The 19,893-nt window shown below is 34.2% G+C and overlaps 3 protein-coding genes across 5 annotated transcripts; 1 reads left to right on the top strand and 2 right to left on the bottom strand.

Moving 5' to 3' along the window:
- Positions 1-125: 125 nt before the first annotated feature.
- LOC114740344 (dol-P-Man:Man(5)GlcNAc(2)-PP-Dol alpha-1,3-mannosyltransferase-like) lies at positions 126-6,259 on the top strand. Its single transcript, XM_028928475.1, has 13 exons — positions 126-351; positions 811-845; positions 1,172-1,309; positions 1,907-1,975; positions 2,316-2,473; positions 2,548-2,614; positions 2,708-2,761; positions 3,330-3,418; positions 4,179-4,295; positions 4,632-4,729; positions 4,854-4,932; positions 5,559-5,615; positions 5,884-6,259. Exons 1-13 carry the CDS (start codon positions 165-167, stop codon positions 6,050-6,052), a joined length of 1,317 nt encoding a protein of 438 aa, XP_028784308.1. The 5' UTR covers positions 126-164; the 3' UTR covers positions 6,053-6,259.
- Positions 6,260-7,125: 866 nt separating this feature from the next.
- On the bottom strand, positions 7,126-11,189 carry LOC114740345 (uridine 5'-monophosphate synthase-like). 3 transcript variants are annotated; one of them, XM_028928476.1, is made up of 7 exons: positions 10,998-11,189; positions 9,653-10,522; positions 9,225-9,308; positions 8,825-8,907; positions 8,647-8,734; positions 8,311-8,565; positions 7,126-7,497 (listed from the first exon to the last, which is right to left on the bottom strand). In XM_028928476.1, the coding sequence occupies exons 2-7, from the start codon at positions 10,445-10,447 to the stop codon at positions 7,369-7,371; spliced, it is 1,434 nt and encodes a 477-aa protein (XP_028784309.1). In that variant the 5' UTR covers positions 10,448-10,522; positions 10,998-11,189; the 3' UTR covers positions 7,126-7,368. The 3 variants fall into 3 exon arrangements, with proteins under 3 accessions (XP_028784309.1, XP_028784310.1, XP_028784311.1); XM_028928477.1 differs by having other exon boundaries at positions 9,653-10,518; XM_028928478.1 differs by lacking the exon at positions 10,998-11,189 and adding an exon at positions 10,611-10,675.
- A 3,450-nt stretch (positions 11,190-14,639) lies between these two features.
- Positions 14,640-16,177, bottom strand: LOC114740363 (50S ribosomal protein L7/L12-like). Its single transcript, XM_028928509.1, has 2 exons — positions 16,160-16,177; positions 14,640-15,633 (listed from the first exon to the last, which is right to left on the bottom strand). Exon 2 carries the CDS (start codon positions 15,541-15,543, stop codon positions 14,890-14,892), a length of 654 nt encoding a protein of 217 aa, XP_028784342.1. The 5' UTR covers positions 15,544-15,633; positions 16,160-16,177; the 3' UTR covers positions 14,640-14,889.
- Between the last annotated feature and the right edge of the window lie 3,716 nt (positions 16,178-19,893).

The raw sequence follows: 19,893 nt of genomic DNA, 5'->3' as shown, positions 1-19,893 counted from the left end.
ATAGGCTGTGCATCTGTTTCGGGGATCCAGCCTCTACCTCTAGAGTCCAAAAGCGGCACATTGGGCCCAAGATGCTTGCTTCAAGATCCAAAAAAAGAAAAACAAAAAGCCGTTTGCTGTGCGAGTCGCTCGAGACTTCGCTTCGGAGTCTTTCAGCTTGCCTAATGGACGACGGCACCCGATTCAGAGGCAGAGAAACCATGGGTGTCCAAGCAGTGACTCGATCGTCTCCTCCGCCCAGATTGAAGACTTTAAGCCACAAGTTTATGGAAAATCCTAAGGTACCCTTTGCTGTTGCTCTGGTCTTTGCGGATGCCATCCTTGCCTTCCTCATCATCTCATTTGTCCCATGTAAGTTCAACACGGATGTGGATTTTCTACTGTCAGCTAAATGAATGTGGGCTGTGCAGTCAATAAAAAGCCATTTAACTGATCTAATGGGAAATCGCATGCCATGTTAGACACTTTTAATTATGAAGAAACCGTAAAGTGCATTATTTGAGCTTTAATATTCAAAATAGTCATTGTAAATATCCCCTCAGAATATATCAGTGAACCAATTCAAAGCATGAGTTTAATTTGAGGTATGATTCTCTTCAACCAAAAAATAGATATGGCATATAATCCCCAAACGAATGATTGTAATGGCTTAATTTTAGTAACTACACATGCTACAGTCATTTAGCCAACTGCAGAGAATCCACATCCATTCAACATTCTGTCCATTTTTCTCATGCATCCGGACCTCTTGGGGAAGGGGGTTTTGGTACCAATTTGACAGCTGGTGTTTGTCTATATCCTTCATTGCAGATACAAAGATAGATTGGGACGCTTACATGTCACAGGTAAGCATCTTTTTGGGCTATTGGCCAAACACATGAAAAAGAATCTTTTTTGGGCTTGTCTGTCTCTGTCTATATCCCTATACATGAAACTAGGCGGTCAATACGCCATCCAGATGGATTTTAAATAGCATGACTATGTTTTTATTGAGTTCTCGATTGACTTAAATTTGTTCAGTTCTTTTTAAGGGACAATGTAGGCCTAAAATTTTCAATTTCTTGCCCTGAGTCCCTAACATTTACGGGCTATCTCCAGATGTTTTAATTTGATTACCGAGTTTACCGGATCCGTATTATCAATTTGTAGTCCAATGTTGCTCATGAAACAGGTTACTGGGTTTCTTGGAGGGGAAAGAGATTACAAGAACCTGAAAGGTGATACTGGGCCTCTGGTCTACCCAGCCGGATTTCTATACATCTATTCTGCATTCCAGTATCTAACTGGAGGAGAAATTTATCCAGCTCAGGTTATTGGATATGCCTAATACTTTCAGGATTACATTTCTTGTTAATTATAGATTTACTTATTTCATATTTCTTCGCTGATGCACTGTTGCATCAAAAGTGATGTGTTGGTCAAATATGGACAGCTGGGTGCTTGCTTCATAGGCTTTCCCTCTTCCCCCCCACCCCTCTCAGTGATGGCGAGGGGTTTTCCTCACTCAAAATGCACCTATAACATTTTCACAAGAAAAAAATTTACTATACCAAGAGCATTTCCTGCGTTTTGCTAGAAAAGCCAATCAAACAAGTCATTATGTTTCTCGGGTCTACCCAGTTTTACTGGGCATGATACTGAAATTGGTAAAGAAAACATTTCGTTTCTTGTGCAGAGCCTTTTTATGTGGTTTAGTCGTCAAGAATGCTACTATGTTGCTGATGCAAAACTCTTTCCTTGTTACTGGCTTCAAGAAAAACCAGATTTAAGGAAGTTCAACTCTTAATTATAATGCTCCGGTCAAAAAAAAAAAAATCCTTAATTATAATGATTTTCATATATGATTAATGAGAGCATGAAAGAATCATTGAAGGAATCATCACACGTTTCTCTTCTCTCGTTGCAGATTTTGTTTGCATTTTTGTATACTCTCAATCTGGCAATCATTCTCCTGGTATATGTGAAGACTGATGTGGTAAGGAACTCTATCTGAGGACTCATTTTTGTCATTGTGTTTTCTTAAAATGTGGCTATATTTAGGAGACGTGTGTTTAACAAATGAAATCTTCAACCTATTCTTATTTTCAGCTATTTAGTGAAAACTATAATGCCTTACATTGGTTCATGTCTTGCACAAATTATTGTAATTGTACATTGTCTTTGTCCATGCATGTTGGCTAATTTTATAACTCAACATGTATAATAACTTTGGTGGATTTTAGAATGACCTTTGCTGCTAGTCCCTCCTGACCATCATTGCTTTTCTTTTGCATGGCATTGACGACAGTTTTCATTGTTCTTGAAATGTCTAACAGGTTCCCTGGTGGGCCCTTTGCTTGCTTTCTTTGTCAAAAAGATTGCACTCTATTTTCATGCTTCGTCTCTTCAATGATTGTGTGGCCATGACACTTCTTCATGCTGCTTTGCTCTTAGTCATACACCAAAGGTGGCATCTTGGTTTAATTATGTTCAGGTAATGGTTCCTTTCCTGGGCGTGTCTTCCTATCTGTTAAAATTTTTACAGGGCTTTTCATGTTTATTTTTTAGTGGGGCTGTTTCGGTGAAGATGAATGTGCTTCTTTATGCTCCGCCCTTATTGCTGCTGATGCTAAAGGTGAACTATATATAGTTGAGTGTGTTGTATCATTCACTTGGAATTGGGATGCAGAATGTTTTAATTAACGTCCTTATCTTCAAACACGTGCAGGCCATGGATATCAGCAGGTTGTTATTGGCGTTAGCTGGTGCAGCATTGGTTCAGGTGTTTGACTCTGTTGTTTGATTCGCCCTGTATGTTTTATTGTGTCATGATCTTTAAGATGTTACTCATCTGGTCTTATTTCTGAGGCACTTCCAGCATATTTCACGCAGACCAAGAAAAACATTAAAATGCATTAAATCTTCATTAAAATATAATAATTTTTCAACCTTACCCATATTTAACATATACACCTGTTAAAGAGATAACTACCTATATTATAATAAATGAAAGACAAAATAGTACATTCATGCTGAAAATTTAATGAAGTGGCTTATAAATAGGATAAAAAAAAAAAATTCTCTTTCTACCCTATAAATAGGACCAGAGGAGTATGTGGCAACAAACTTCCTCTTTTCATGCTACTAGTTGTTGCTTCTTTCCTTGAATATCATGCTTTACAGAGTGAAAAGACTTTTATGAGGATAGGTGTATGTCTTTCTTTAACATGTTTTTTCACATTATTAATTGAGTAGGACTTATTGGAGGTGTGCAATTGGTGCGGAAGAGTGATCTCTTCCCAATATTAGTGTAATTTGTTAACCACCTAAGTGATGAAATGCTGCTGCAGATATTGTTGGGACTTCCTTTCCTGGTTTCACATCCAGTTGCATATATATCGAGAGCCTTCAATCTTGGCCGTGTCTTCATTCATTTCTGGTACTTGTTTCTGGAGTTTGTGCTTTGATGTATGCTTAATAACTGTGAGCCCCTCTGGCAAATTTAACCTTGAACTGTAATTAAGAAAGCCATCTGAGTTTATTGTTGATTGATTGTTAATGAGTGGAAGAAGGGAATCAAGTTTACTCAAATTTTCATTTTATACAGAGATTGTTACCAATTATTTCGCACAATGGAATATATTTGCATAAGTGCACCCTGATTTTCGCCAAAACAATACACTAGCAAATAGGCTGAGAAGTTTGGTGTCTTGAATGACTAATGAATTGATGCTCTGGTCAGTTTTTTACCATCAATCTTATGGAAAGTGCCAAACTCCTCAATGTAAAAGGGACCCTTAAAAATTGTTTGCATGTTTTCCTTCAGGCTGCATAATCGAATATCTGTTCATCTGTGCCTTTACATTTACATGCATTTCTTTCATGGGTTAAGGTGTAAATTTGCTTCAAAAGTTTTTGGTCAGGAGTGCTGGGTACTTGATAGTTTTTTTGGTGTAATTTTGCTCTAAAAATATAAAATCATATTAATATTACCCTTTACTGTTAAAAAAAGTAACCGTTAAAATAGTGATATTAATCGTTAATATTTTTAATAGTTGGAGGCAATTTTGCTATGATTTAAACTTCCGAACCAAAATTGCACCCAAAAAAACTTTCAGGGCAAATTTGCATCTTAACCCTTCTTTCGTTGATCCAAATTGGTTTTTCTCTGATGTATAATTTTGATTGCATGTTATCAGGTCCGTTAACTTCAAGTTCATGCCTGAACCAGTCTTTATATCCAAAGGATTTGCAATCTTTTTGCTGGCTGCTCACCTCATATTACTTACTTTGTTTGCGCACTATAGATGGTGCAAGTAGGTATAAAGTCCCCACCCCAATGGGGGGAAGAAAACGGGGTTGTTGCATTTATATTTGAACAACATACTTGTAAGCTTTGAAAAGGGCGGGCTGCAATTTTGATATTGTAATCGAGCTATGCATTTTATTAGTTTTTATACTTCTGTTTTAGGGCAACAAGTAGATGTCCCCATGACCTACTCATGAGGTTTATCCGTATCACTAGTCACTATATCAGTTGCAATAAGTAAATCTTGCTTCGTTGGAATAAGTAGGTTTCTAGTTTAGTTGAGTTTAGCATGTTGATGTGGGTTACTGTTTTATATTATGTTTACGTATTTGTTTTCTTGCAGACATGAAGGAGGACTTATCACTTTTCTGCACTCCAGATATGTCTCTATGAGGCATGGCAAGGCCAGTTCATCTTCCGTGAAGGTTCTTACTAAAGAACGTAAGTAATGAATCGCATAAAATTTCGTGAGGACTAGATTAATTCTTACTTTTTACTAAAGCTCAAATTCCCATTTCTCTTCTTCATGCTCTTCTTTAAAATCCTAAACTTGCCTTATACTCAGATATTGTGACGACTATGTTTGTTGGAAATTTCATTGGCATTGTTTGTGCAAGGTCGTTGCATTATCAATTTTATTCATGGTAAGTTCTGCTGAGCATAGTCCTTGCCTAATTTTTGCTATAAGGTCTCATTGCAAAAGTTGCTTGCCTTGTTCCTTACTTGTTGTAGCTCGATAATTTTCGTATCAGTTTTTCCCCCATAATAAAACTTCTTGTAACTGGATCTGCTTTATTATACTACTGATTTGGAGTGAGATGGTGGAACTTCTAAATCCTTGCATGAAAAAATATATCATTCCTGTTTATAATATTCTGAAGACGTTTCTTGGGAAATTATTGTGGTCTAATCCTTATTATTTACGCAATGATTGCTTATATTTCTCGGTGGATCTTTTTGGTGAATAAAAAATGTCTTTGGGTGTGAACTCTTGTCTGCGAGCTTTCTTCTTTTATTGGTTTCGGAGTTAAGCTCATATTTCATCTGAGAGTTATTTCGTTTATCATGCTGATATATGTGAACTATCTTTTTCACAGTCAATTAGAAATCATCCAATAACATAGATCATGTCAAAGCAATAACCCCTAGTTTCCTTTATTTTGCTGAACCGAGTAGACAAAATATTATGAAACGTGTTGCCGAGCAAAATATTATCTATCGAATGCAATGGTGCCAATGAACATAACTTGGGCAATGGTATGTGGTACAGGTATTTCCATAGCTTACCTTACCTTCTGTGGAGAACAAATTATTCGACATTGATGCGGTAAATTATTCTAAATCTGCAGCCTTGTCTTTTTTTTCTTTTCTTTTTTTAAGTTGGAAAAATCACTGGGTTCCAAGGAAATAATATAATCACCGAAAACTCAGTCACAAGACCTTGTTGCCATTTCTTGCCTTGAAACTCGTTATTCACTTGTTATGGGATTTTTTGGTAATTATTTTCCTTCCTTGGGATCACAGAATGATTTTTCTTTTTCAATTTATGTGCTACATGGAATTCATAACAAGATCAATTTATGTTTATGGAGCAGGTTAATTTTGTTCATGGGAGTGGAGATGTGTTGGAATATCTATCCTTCAAGCAGCCTTTCTTCAGGGCTGCTTCTCTGCCTCCACTTAATTATACTCTGGGGTTTGTGGTCTGCTCAACCGGATTATCCCTATGTACAAGATAAATCATCCACACAAAAAGATAGATAGAAGTTCTGGAGCCTCCTTTTTCTTCTATTTCTGTGGAGGAAAGGGACAAACTATTTCTCCCTCACCTCCCTTTTTTTGGTGTTTTTTTTTTTTTAATGTGAGTCCTAGTGTTCTATTTTATTTAGAAATTCTTGTGTGAAATACTCTCATACTCTCAAATACTCTTTATATCCGTTTTTTTTTTTAATAATAAATAGTTTTTGAGTATGACTTGTTCATATTTATAAAAGACACTTAAAAGCTATTTGTATTTTTTTTTAAATTTCTTATTTTACTCCCATTTAATTACTTGTTAATAGTGTATTTATCATCAAGGTAAATTCTCTATCTCACACTCTCTTCGCATAAATACGGGTTTTTTTTTTTTTTGTGGGAATGTTTATTTTGTACATATTCATTATCACTAACTTTAATAAACTGCTTTCATCAACGCGATTGGTTTATTGTCTATTATTAAAAAAAAATAAATGGAGTATATCTTACTGTTAGTAAACGTGTTCCAGTGACATTTTATTAATAGAACCTCTCATTTCAGAATTTTAGTGAAACCACACAAGAAACATTGGCAAACTAAAGTTAAGGTCAAAGGAGTCAATGAAGGAAATATCTCTTGGATTCAATTTCTTTCCATAGCAGAGAATTGTCTTTGAAGGATCATGGCAATGATGAGAATTAAAATAAGATTACAAATTACATAGGGGTTAATGTATGATTTTTAACAGATGCTGCCCCAATTATGTAAATTTCATTGAGTTCAACTTGCCCACCTACTTGAGTTCCGAGAAAAACTTACCAATCCAACGCTTTATGTTAAAAGCTATATTTATTTGTATGTTTAACCGATTTAAGCATGAAATGCTCTCTCTCAAAAGAACCACCTTGTAATTTATCAAACACAATAAACTTACATTTTCTCACATTTCTAACTTACATTTCTTTCTTAAGCACATGTACCTTCTTATTGGTCTTACTGGAGACAAAGTTGTACAAAACCATGAATTTCTGCTTTTAAGTATGCAACTCTCTTTTGTGCAGAGAGAAAATTAACTTTGTTAAAACTAATGAAAGCTATCTTTTCATTAAAAAAAAAAATAAGTTTTTCATCCACCAAGCACAATAAAAATACTCTCTCACACATTTTCCCTTTTCTTAAATCCATTTTTCATGTTCCAACCACAGCCTTGCACTAGCACAAAAAAAAAGAGGACTTTTTACAGAGGTTAAAAATGACTTTTTACTGCAATTTTGGAACTGGCGTAGAAAACCCCTGGTAAAAAGCCCTTTTTATACTAATGTTAAATTATAAAATAGAAGTCTCAAGTGCACTTGTCCATATAAGCTTTCCATCCTTCAAGTCGATATTCATGAGCTGCCTTGGCTGGATTTGGTGCCTTTATGATCCCACGACCCACAATTATTATGTCACTTCCATTATTATATATCACCTGCAACAACATTTTTTTTTTAATTGTCATTTGTCAAGAACACCACCTATAATATAAAAACATGTATCAATCATGTGATAGAAGCAGACTGAAAAATATTAAGATAAAAAAAAAAAGAATTACACATTTATTTCTCTGCAATTATTAAACTTCTGTATTTTCAAAGCCTAAGAATGAACAATGATGGATTGAGGAGAGTGGGGATAAAAAAAGATAAATTTTCTTTGATTTATAATTTAATAAATTTAATAGATTTTCTTTGATTTATAATTGCATAAGGGGGTGTTTAGATCAAGGAAGAGAAAATTTGATTGAGACATTCTCTTTTATTTACATTCAAACAGAAACGGATATTTTGTACAGTTAAGTTAAATTATGACCAATGAAAACAACTAAATTAGCTGGCCAAGGGGAAATGCTAATCAGTTAATCATATTTTTTTCTATTATTGTTAAATCGGGCATTTCTCTCAACAAATTCACATTTTTCTACTCACTATAACATGGGTTCAAACAACTGTGTCGTCTCTAGTTACCCAGCAGAGAAATTCAACAATTTTGATTACCTAAATTTGGATTCTCTGAAGTAAAAGTAATAAGAGAGTGATGCAAAAAATAAGATTATGTCTTGGTTCTACTTTCTCTCTTTCCTCTTCTCTCTTACGTCAGAGACACTTTACAAACTTCTAACTTCAGAGAATCCGAATCCATACCTACCTCATGAAGGTGATCAACTTCTATTTACGAGTAATTTAACCACACACTAAGATATAAAAATTAGAAGCAGATGTGAAACAGAAAACAAGAAACTTACAGAATATGGAGTGCTATATTGCTGCCCTAGTGCATCACCACCAGTGACCATTTGAACTCCGGGAGTTGCATGAATGAAAGAAGGATTGACTGGTTGCCCTGGCCATGATGCTGGATTGACTGAAATGAAGCCAATGACAAAATCCGAATGATCCTCGGCAACTCTCACCGCTGCAGCTGTATAATCTCCTGTGGCAAGGTTACCGGCTGAACTCATTTCAGCAAGCAACAACAAGCCCCTACCCCGAGGCAAACCCTGAGTGTAACTCAGCATATGTTAGGCTGTCGTTTGAGGTCTTTCTGTAGTGAAAATGATTTTATAATAAGTATTACTCACCTTCAACTTCAATCCATCAACAATTCCTGGACCAGAAATAATGTGAGCGTTTACCATATCAGCCCACTCCAGAATGTGATAAATCCCCCTTCAAACATCAGAATATGTTGATGTCACAATAAAGAATAAACTAATGGAAGAGAAATGCAAAGGAGTCAAGAGTAGGTCAAAGTGTCACCCTGCATATTGCATAGTAACTGTGTTACCGATATCAGCAAATTTACGATCCTCAAAGACTAAGAAATTATGTTTCTCTGCAATCTTAATTAGAATATATAATAGGTTAGGATTATAGGGAAGAAAAATGAGTGCTTCCTTAAATACAATCACATGATGCCCATATTCACATACAACACTTCTACCATAGGCAAGGAGCAGAACGCAAAATAACGTAACATTGGACATATACAATAATTCATCAGATTCCTCAAAATTTATCAGACATGATGCACCAAATTATGCATGGCACTCCACCAAAGGAAATAGGAAAATCAATACAATTTCCTTAATGAATGCCAACAGACCCCCTATAGTCTGGCAAAGCATGCACACAATAAACTTGGAATTAGGAATTTTACCATGCGAAGCTTAGAGCCAAAATCAGGAGTAAAATCGGGCAAAATATCCACGTGAGTTTTCAGCAAGCATATCTCAGGCCCAACCTAATAGGAAAATGCCACAGAAAACTAGTTAGAAAGAGTTAGCAGGGCTTTACTTTTAATCACAAACTAGCTTTTGAATAGAGAGGCATGACTCTTTACCCATTCAAGCTTCAACTTTCTTTCATTTGAAAACCCTTAAATTTTCAACATATATGAGAAATCAAGCCAAATGAGAGGCCTCTAGAAATAGCTAAAATAAAATTAAAAAATAAATAAATACAGAACTTAGGCTGAAAGTGAACACCTAAGTCTCAAGTGAAAAAATTAGTGCTAGTTTGTTCAAAGTATTTCTCTTTACCACTATCTCAGGAAACTTCCTCCAAAAGAAAATATCAAGTTCTTACCTTTTCTGCAATTTCAAGCAATTCAGCTGCAGTTCCAACATCTGCAGCCAAACAAAGATTACTCTCCTTCTCGGCCATAATCTCAAACAACCTCTTCCCAGTTGGGTTCTTAGACAACTTTGCCCTTTCCCCAAAAGACAAAGCCTTGACCCTTTTAGGCTTCATTGACTTTGCTAATGCAGCAACCCTCTGATTCTCTTCCAAGAATTTCATAACAACCTCTACCATATCCTTCTCAAGCTTTCCCTTTTCCCTCAAAATGTTTACCATTTCAGTCAACTTAACAATTGAATGTAGCCTGATCCCATTCTCCTCCAAATTCTCTCTCCCACCTTGCTCTCTATCAATCAAAACAACAGCATCGCTAACCTTCAACCCTGCAGCACGCAGGGGCGCAGCAGTTTCTAATACTGAAGTGCCACTGGTAACTAAATCCTCAATGATCAAGCAACTTTGGCCAGCCTTGAAATCACCTTCAATGGCTTTAGCAGTGCCATAGTCTTTGATTTCCTTGCGGCGCATGACCATGGGAATATTCTGAGTGACTGAGACACAAGTGGCAATGGGTAGAGCAGTGTAAGGGACACCGCATACAAGGTCAAAGGAAGAGGAGGAGACAGAGGATATCAGTGTTTGGGAGACTTGGCGGAGAAGGGAAGGGTATGATATAATGAGTCGGAGGTCCAAGTATATTGGTGAGGAAATGCCAGATTTGAGCTTGAAGTTGCCAAATTTGACAGCAGAGATCTCATGGAGATTAAGAACAAGGGATTCCATCAACAACGGTGTTAACATTCCCTCACAGATAGTGTGTCCTTCAGAGAGTGTTATAAGTATAACAATTGGTCGAAGATCAAATCTTGAGACTGCCTGTCACATTTAGTAAGCAATACGATCAGCTAAAAATTTTAAGGTAGATGTAAGAACGCACAAGATGTACAAGATTTTATCCCGAAACCTTAAGCGTGAGAATTGGAACTAATAGCAAAAAATTCACCACACTGCTCTCATATTGTGGAAACAAAACTTGTAACTTTAGAACGCACAGCACAAACAACAGTATACATGCCTCAGCATAGCCGAAAAAGCACGGAGAAACCAAATAGCATTGTGGACTCCACAAATTTTCTGTCGTTTCATCATCAAAATTAATTAAACCCAAGTCCAGCCACAATGCAGCAACCAATAAAAAAAATATGGACTAATATATAATTAAACAATGCAAGATTCGTAAAAGAATGTCTCAAAATTGGGTCATAACTCATAACAGAGTCAATAAAAAATAACATTGGGATAATTCGGTAAAGAAACGTGAGCTGTGAGGGCAATTCTCACAGAAGATTACCGGAAAATGGTTATTCTCAGTGTGCGCTGGACCAGAGAGTGCTACACCGGCAAAAGGCGCGAGAAAACGCAAAGGGATAAAAGGGCGGGACCCCAAAAGAAACTAAGAGAGACCCACTTTTTGGTTGGTCGCCGCCGGCAATGCTATCGACGGTATAGGGAATGGCAATTTCTCACATCATACTGCTGTACTGCCTCATTGCTTCGTGCTATCCGAGATTATAAAGTTTGCGGCTTTCTGGTGTCGTTTGTGATAAATTCAGGTATTCTTCGGCTTCTATCCGCATCACCTCAAGTTAATACATATTCCCTCGAATTAAAAATATACTACGTCTGCTCCTAATTATAAACTTATAATTATAAGAGCTAGTTGACTAATTTAAGAAGATTAAGAAAATAAGTTAAGTTAGTTATTTGTTCTAAATAGGTGTTGTCTTTTCTAAAATATCCTTGTTAATCAAGTGTATTGGCTAGAACTACCATTGTTAGAAGGACTACTTTAAAAAATATATATAAATATGAAAGACAAAATGGATTTGGGTCTTATATTTAGGATCAAAATAAAATTCAAACAAGGTCTTATATTAAATACCGGAAGTAATATATATCTATATATCAGTAAATTTATATAAATATAAATTACAGGAGTATGAGATAACCTAGTTAACATTAACAATAATAATTTTAAAGATATATAAATATTCAAATGCGCTAGTAAAGATATTAATATAGAGAAATTATACTTTTTTTTAAAGATACCCTCAATAAGAGAGTTAAATGATTAAAATGGTTTAACAAATGAAATAACTTTCCCAATTTATTGTTATGAACAGGTGTAAAACAAGAAGTTCCTATTATCGCAACAAGATTTATTGTTATGAAGGGGGATCAATTGATTTTCACCACAGAGAAGAACATTTATAGATATGAATTGAGGCAAGAAAATTACATGAACTTCGAAGAAATTTATTAACATGGATTTGGACGTGATGCAACAAATTTTGCTGCTTGGCTTGTTTGGAATGGTGATTGAAACTTTCAAAAACTGTGTTTTTAAATCGTGATTTATAAAACACGAAGTAAATATATGAAAAAAAAATTTATTCCAACTTATATAAACAGTGTTTATAAATGATTTCAAATGAACACTTCGACCTTATGGAAACCACATTGCAACATTGCCGTTATTATTGCTAAAATACCAATCTTCTTTGTTTTAATTTTACTGTTTTGTTTATGCATACAAATGTAGTTGAAACTAGTGGTCTGTTCTTGTGTTGAAAAAAATTATTTTTGCCTTAATAATATCATCTGGTATATATTTAATTATGGTTTCTTCTAGTTTTTGTGCTATTATTATTACAATATTTTAACATGGCAATACATTTTCTCCTTTACTTAATATAAGACTTAATTTGTAATATAATTATGGATATCTTGTGAATCAACTCTGCATCAATGATACCTGTAAAGTCTAGAAGGAAGGGTAATATTACCTCCGGTCTTTAATATAAAACCCTTTTTTACTTTTTGTTTGGTCCTAATTATAAGACCCCAATCTATTTTGTCTCTCATATTTATACATTTTTTTCCAAGATAGTTCTTCTAATAATGATAATTCTAGCTAATACACTTAACTAACAAGGATATTTTAGGAATGATGACATTTATTTATTACAAATAACTAACTTAACTTACTTCCTTAATCTCTTCAAATAAGTCAACTGGGTCTTATAATTAGAACCGAAGGTAGTAAAATAAATTTAATAAAGAATTTTTAAATTTATATTTGGTTTAAAAAATGAGTTGCCTTTTTCATACATTCCTCTTTAATTCTTTAGATATGTGAATTAAAATCGTCACTTATTGCCCCATAAAAATACACCAGCAAGACTAAAAAAAAAAAAAACTAAAAAATGAACAGTAATTGTTTATTATCATCATATTTTAGCGATAATTATATCATTATATTTTATAAAAGCTGAGAGTCAGGCGCAAAAAAATAAATTAAAGCTATGAGACATGTATAATTTATAATGTTATTCTCATTTTTTCAATTTTCGACAACAAAAATCATGGATGTCAGCACAAAAATGATTAGTCTTGTAATTATGATTCTATTTTGATTCGTAATCATCAATTTTTTAAAATCTTAATAATTTTATACTTATAACCTTAATATGCCTGCTTTACCTGCGCTCTTAAATTGATCCATCTCATTTTCTAGCAAATAGTAATATTTAATAGTGAAATCATTTATGCTTGTTTTCCAAGCAAGTGATTAACTCGTTTTTTAAATTGTAGCAGACAAACCAAGAGACTGCCACTGGATGCTTAACTCTAGACATAAAAAATTCATAAATTGGATTTTAATCAAAGAACAATAAGATTAAACTATGAGGAGCATTGTGCGAATGATTTAAATTCTAGTATCATATTAATAACTACCTTAATCCTAAATATAAAAGCTAGACAGGAGTTTACTTTAATTTTAAATATAAGACATTAATTTAATTTGGCTCTCAAATTTATAATCTTTTTTTTAAAATATTCTTATTAATTACACATAATAACAAAAGTTTCAATCATAGGATAGTTATGCATGAGAGTAGAAATGATATTCAATAATAACAACAACAATAAATCTTATCCCACTAAATAAGGTCAGTTACATAGATTTCACGATACTATTGTACTCAATCAACAATCAAGTTTTTAGATATGTTGTCGCATATAATTAGAAATGATATTCATGGTTACATGTAATTAAATCAATTTTCTTAACATTCACAAATTAATTATCTTTTTTTTGTTGATGTAGAAATTAATTATCTAACTTTTATATTAAAAACCAGAAGGAATATCTTTTTTTTTTTTTTGCTAAAGCATTGGTATCCTCCTATTAAAGGCAATCCTATTCGAAACACTATCGGACACTGAATGTGGACACTTATCCTAACAGGGATTTGAACCTTGATTTACCATGTTGTGAGGGACTAGCCCCTTCTACTAGTATATCTTTTAATTGTAGACCAAGGGCATAAATGAAATAAAATAATTAACGCAACGGACATCTCCCAAAGTGACTTGTATTTGAGACGAAAAAATTCCTTCCGAAATATGACTAGTATTAAGGAGCACGAGTAGTTTTTTATTGTGATCTTATCTTTAAAGAAAAAGTCGACCAATTCTGTTGACATTGATACCAAAAGTCCAAATTATAATTTGACTCAACAATACTGTTTTGCTTCGAAAGTTTAAAACATTAACACAGGGCAAAAAATAATTAGCCCAAAACAAAAACACATCTCAAACCAGCCAAACAGCTAAATAAAACAACTATTATATGTCTGAATAGAAAATTATTTACCCCATAAAAAAGGTAACATTACTGAGTATCTGTTATATTGCATTACCAGAAGTCAGAGCAACGGCATGTTTCACCATAAAGGACATGGCAGGAATAAAAACTTAAAGTGTAATTCTTAAATTGTTTGCTATCAAAGTTCTTTATGCATATTTGATTTCAAAATGGAAATCATAAAACCATGTTTTTGGGGAAGTAAAAACGTGATTTTGATGGTTTTCAACGTGAAATTAAACATAAGTTTAATATGACATGTGAAGGATCTCTAAAAGTCAATAATATTATGGAAAATTGTAAAAATTGTCAGCATGAAATGCTTTCATTAGAAAGAACTTTCCCTAGGTCTTGTTCTAATGAATTATATTCTTGAATAGCTGCACTATCAAATTCCAGCTCAAATTCATAAATGAGCACAAATGGTTAAATTTGTCAACCTAGTATCCCTGAGAAAACTCTAGGAAATGTGGGGGTAACGAAAAACACATTTCAATAGCTCTCCAACAAGACAATGTGCATCGGTTTACCTTCATTCCATGACAACCTTCGCACCAAGAGCTTTCATTTTCTCCATAATCTGTTCTCCTTCTTCCTTAGAAACTCCTTTCTTTATAATGGATGGTGTTTTCTCCACTAAATCCTTTGCTTCCTTCAGACCCAAATCTGTAAAACCCCTGACTTCTTTGATGATCTTAATTTTTGAAGCTGCTTCATAGGATTCCAATTTTAATTCAAATACAGTCTTCTCTTGCTTCTTCTCCTCTTTGGCTGCAGTAGGTGCCTTCATTGCCATCCCAGCCAAATTAGCAGCAGCTCCAGGTTTCATATATCCCACAGTAGGCATTTCCTTTAGTCCCATTTTTCTCATCAGAATGGGACCCAATTCTGCAGATTCAGCTAGTGTTAGAGACGCCAATTCATCAACAAGCCTGAAAACTTTCTCCGATGGAGGACTCCTATGCTCAGTAGGATCAAATGTTGCAGGATCAAAATCAGCTGGGAGCCTTCTTTGGTCAATTTCCACTTCCTCTACATCATCATCCCCCTCTTTCCTCGCAGCTTGACCAAAATATCTTGGACCGACATTCAAATTACTCAGATTAAGCCCTATGGCAGTCAAACCAAGAGCTTGTCTATAGAACCCCTTGGGTAAATGACCCCTTAATCTTAATAGCAAGCTCATTCTAAGCTAGTAGGATTGCTATCTGTCTCAAAATGTCTAATCAGACTAGTAAAGTATACATTGGGAACTCTTATTCCAGCAAACAAACACCTGAAAGGAGAAGGAAACAGAACATCGATATCAATGCATATCATTTAGTCTTCAGTAAAAAAATAGTTTAATAGAATCCAGATCCAGAGAACTTGATAGACTACAAACTAACGAATGAAAAAGAAAAAAGATACCAAATTAAAAACCCCAAACTTCGCAAGTGACTTGACTATATGAAAGCATAACATCCTGAAGTGATGGACTCAAGTTCAGGCAAACGATCCAATCAGATAAGCTCGAAAGCGCAAACCTCATATAACACTTCAACCCAAAAAGGAGGGAGAAAACTACAAATGATAATGTTACTAGATCTTTAGGTGCAAATGCCATAGTTAGTCACGGATAATCTTTGCAGGCCATAAGACAAAAGCACGCCCAGAAAATTCAAACATTCACGTCCAAAATCGAAATCTAGAAAGTCCAAATAAGAATGTTAAAAAGTGCAGGGAATGGGATCGTTCATCTTCTTAAAACCTCCAAAGCATTTAATTTTAAAGACAAAGAAAATCAAAAAGTTAACTCTCACCTGGAGAACACGCAGGAGAGATCGACAGCCACCCTGGGCGATGGCCGTTGAATCGGTTCCGCCGAACGCACCAGAGAACAAGGTGCGATTTCCTTTGCGGGCGGGCGAGTGCCAAAGGGCACAAGGGGTTTAGCGTTTTGAGTATTACCTTATTTGGGTTATTGTTATTTGTTATGCGGATGGGGAATAGACTACCGTAGTATCTGCCAAACATTCGTTAATATTCTTTTTTTTTATTATTATTAAAAAAAAAGTTTATGATGAGTTCAGTCCCGAATATAGGTATTTATGATTTTCAAAGTATTTATTTCAATTTAAGTTTATTTTTTTAATGAGATAAGTAAAATCACATATTCACCAGCTCTTTTTTTTTTTTTTAACCAGCCATATTCAGCAGCTCACTGCTCACTAATAGCTTAATGTAACTTGTTTCATTAACTACTCTGAATCAAATTTACATCTTAATTTTAAAAAGAAAATAAAAAACCTAACTATTATTAATTCATTTTTTGTATTTAAATATTATTTTTCCTTTATCAGATTCAAATTTGCAAATAAAAAAAAACTCACATATATTGCTGGAGACGTGCTTATGTTATTATGTTTACTTAAAAAAGAGATTCATATGTCAGAGAAACTTATTAGTGACGAAATTACAACAATAATTAGCATATGTTTTATGAAAAAAACAATGGAAACAATAAGGGAAAAGTTATCTAGAATGGGCTGAAGGCCCACACCTAAAGCTCCCAATGACGGAAAGCAAACATAATTTGCACTCTTTTCATTTTACCCAAAAGAAATAACAAAGCAAATATTACTTGGGGAATGGACTTAAAGCCCACACCTAAAAATACAAATAATAAAAATAATAAAGTATATATTTGCTCGTTTAACTTTGCATGAAATTTTAATTTAATCCGTTAATTTTAAAAAATATACATTTAGTTTTTTAACTGTAAAATAACTAGACTTAAATGATATATTTTTTAACAATCATGATTGTCTTATAATTTAAATTTAATATGTTAGCATTTGAATATATTTTATTAACATTTAACATTTTAAAATTATCATTTTTATTAAATTATACTTTTTTAAGTTAAAAAATCAAATTAAAATTTTTTATAAAGTTAAACGGTTAAATATATATATTTTAAGGTAATGGAAACAAGCATAATGTCCACCTTTAGAAGCATACATGATTTGCATCTCTTTATTAGTTCTCACAAGACTTGGAGTCCTTTTGTTATGAGGACAAATTATTTGAAAGTATTTGTTTGAAAATGTTTACCTGAATTTATTTGAGAATTTAGGTACAACACATCTTCTGCAAATGCAACTCTTTTTTAACTGTGTGTAACTTATGTTCAACTCTATGTGAAAAAAAATTTTAAAATGCAATTGTATATACATAAATATAGGTTGTACATAACTGAATTGCATCCACTCAAGTTCAAGTGCTCCTTTTTTTGGCCAACCAAGTTCAAGAGCTCTCACCTATCGATAATTGAAAGCAAACACCATTTTTTATCCTTGAAGTTCCGCCAAAATTTAAATCCTGTCTCTGTATTTTATTTTTTTTGGGTGAAAGTGCATCTAGCATTTTTGAAGTATTTTTACATGTACATTCAGTATCTTAAAATATTCTGAGGTGTATTTAGTATTTTGAAGCACTTTTTTCATATGTATCTGGCACTTTAAAATATTTTTTTAGTACAATTTTACACTTAGCAATTTAAGATACTTAATGCACCAAAAAATAATCTAACGTGCTGGACATGCCAAAATATAATTTAGTGCACAGGATATACCTAAAAAAATTTCATGGTGATGAATGCACCACAATATACTTTAGAACATTAAATACATCTAAAAAAGTACTTCAAGATGTTGGATGTATTTTCACTCTTTTTTATTGAATTTGTATGATTTCACTTAATTTTTAATTAGGTTTCTGAAAAAAAAAAAGAACCTAATTAAAAATCAAGTGAAACTATGAAGACCTAATAAAAATGGCCAAAAAAAAATTACAGTAAGTTGATTGAAACTTAGGCGGAATTATAGGAATATGATTAAAAATTATGTAAACCTGGTTAAAAATTAATAAAATTATGGACTCAGATTTTTTTTTAAAAAAAAAAGCAAACATAATTTGCATCTCTCTTTTGGAAAGGTTTATCAATGGAAATAATGAATATAGGGAACTAATTATGTAGGATGGGCTTAACGGCCCACGTAAAGTTACCAAATAATGGAAAACAAACTCCTTTAAAGAACTCTAATCAAGAAGTTCAATGGCGAGATCACCAATAAGGGACCATGGGGCTATTAGTAGCAAAGGTGTTCAAATTTTCCCATTCTATTGGGTCCGTCCTAGTTCCAATCACCTTGGGACGGGATAGGACAAAAAAATTTTCAAGATCGGACAATTTCGAAATGAGACAAAATGCTGATCGGGACAGGACGAGACACGGGACGAGATTGTCCCATCCTGCGATATGTAATTTTAAAATTTTTTTGCAAACGTTAAAATAGAAAGAAAAACATATGCCCCAATTATTTCTAATACCATTCCTGATTCCATCTCCCTCTCGGCCTCCAAACTCCAACCTCCAGTTCTTACTCTCAGCACGGAACAGACCTTTCTCCTTCTTGCCTTTGTTCTTCTCTGTTACTCTCTGTTGCCGTGTAATCTCACCATTTATAAATCCCTCCGCGTCGCGTGATATTCGCTTCTCCCCCTGTTGTCGCAGCTCAGCTCATTCCTTCTTACCTTTGCTCTGTTGTCTTTGAAGTCTTTGATTGCGTCGCTGATTCTCACCTTGTCTCTCCCCGTAATCACCAGCTCTAACCTCGTGAACCCGTCATCGTGATTCCAAATGCCTTCACCAGAATTCGAGGATGGACATATGCTTACTTTTAGCATTTTCTTTACGTCTAAATTCCAAAATCAGGTTGATTGGCAGCAAAATTATTTTTCTAATACCATTCGGCCATTCCTAAATTTTCCTGTCCAGATCTCGGCCTCTTGTGATTTCCAGCCTCCATATTAGCTTGTCACTGTCCAAGTCCTTAGTCATCAGCTCGTGACTCTCCCCCCCCCCCCCACCAAGACGCCATGGGCCCTGGTCTGCCATTTTCTTAGGCCAGCTCAATGACTGAGGACTGAAGTCGTCGTGTCCCTCCTTCCCTGCAAACCCGTGATCCGGTCTCTCTCCCCTTGGGTTGCGTCAAAACTCATAGTGGAAAAATTCCTTCTTGCGGCTTCACTCCCTGATTGCTTCATAATTTGGCTCAAAGCAAAATTTCAAGGCCTAAAAAAAAAAAAGGAATGAAGAAAATGAGTCTCAAGCCCAATTAAAAAAAAGTCCAAAACCAAAAAGGAAAAAAAAAAGAAAGGGACATGACAAGACAGGACATGGGACAAAAGTTCTATCTTATCCTTGTTTACTGGGATGGAATGGGAACGGGCTTGTCCTGATCACGTCCCGTCCATGAACACCCCTAATTAGCAGTAGCTAGTGTGTCAATTCCAAATAATCTATAATTGAAGGGTTAAAGGGAATTTTTTTAAGAAATTACTATGAAATTATAAGAAAAGATTATTACTAAAAAAAATCTTGATGATAAGTGAATAGTATAGATTTCGTTCTTACTTTTTACACTAAAATTTGTTATTCACTTATTATGAAAATTTTTAATAATTTCCTTTTTTTGAGACTGCATATTAA

Source organism: Neltuma alba, unplaced genomic scaffold (genome assembly GCF_004799145.2).
Source record: "Neltuma alba isolate B1F8T4 unplaced genomic scaffold, ASM479914v2 tig00003123_pilon, whole genome shotgun sequence".
NCBI classification, from domain to species: domain Eukaryota; kingdom Viridiplantae; phylum Streptophyta; class Magnoliopsida; order Fabales; family Fabaceae; genus Neltuma; species Neltuma alba.
Note: the sequence above shows the minus strand (reverse complement) of the source record. Positions and strands in the feature narration are given on the sequence as shown.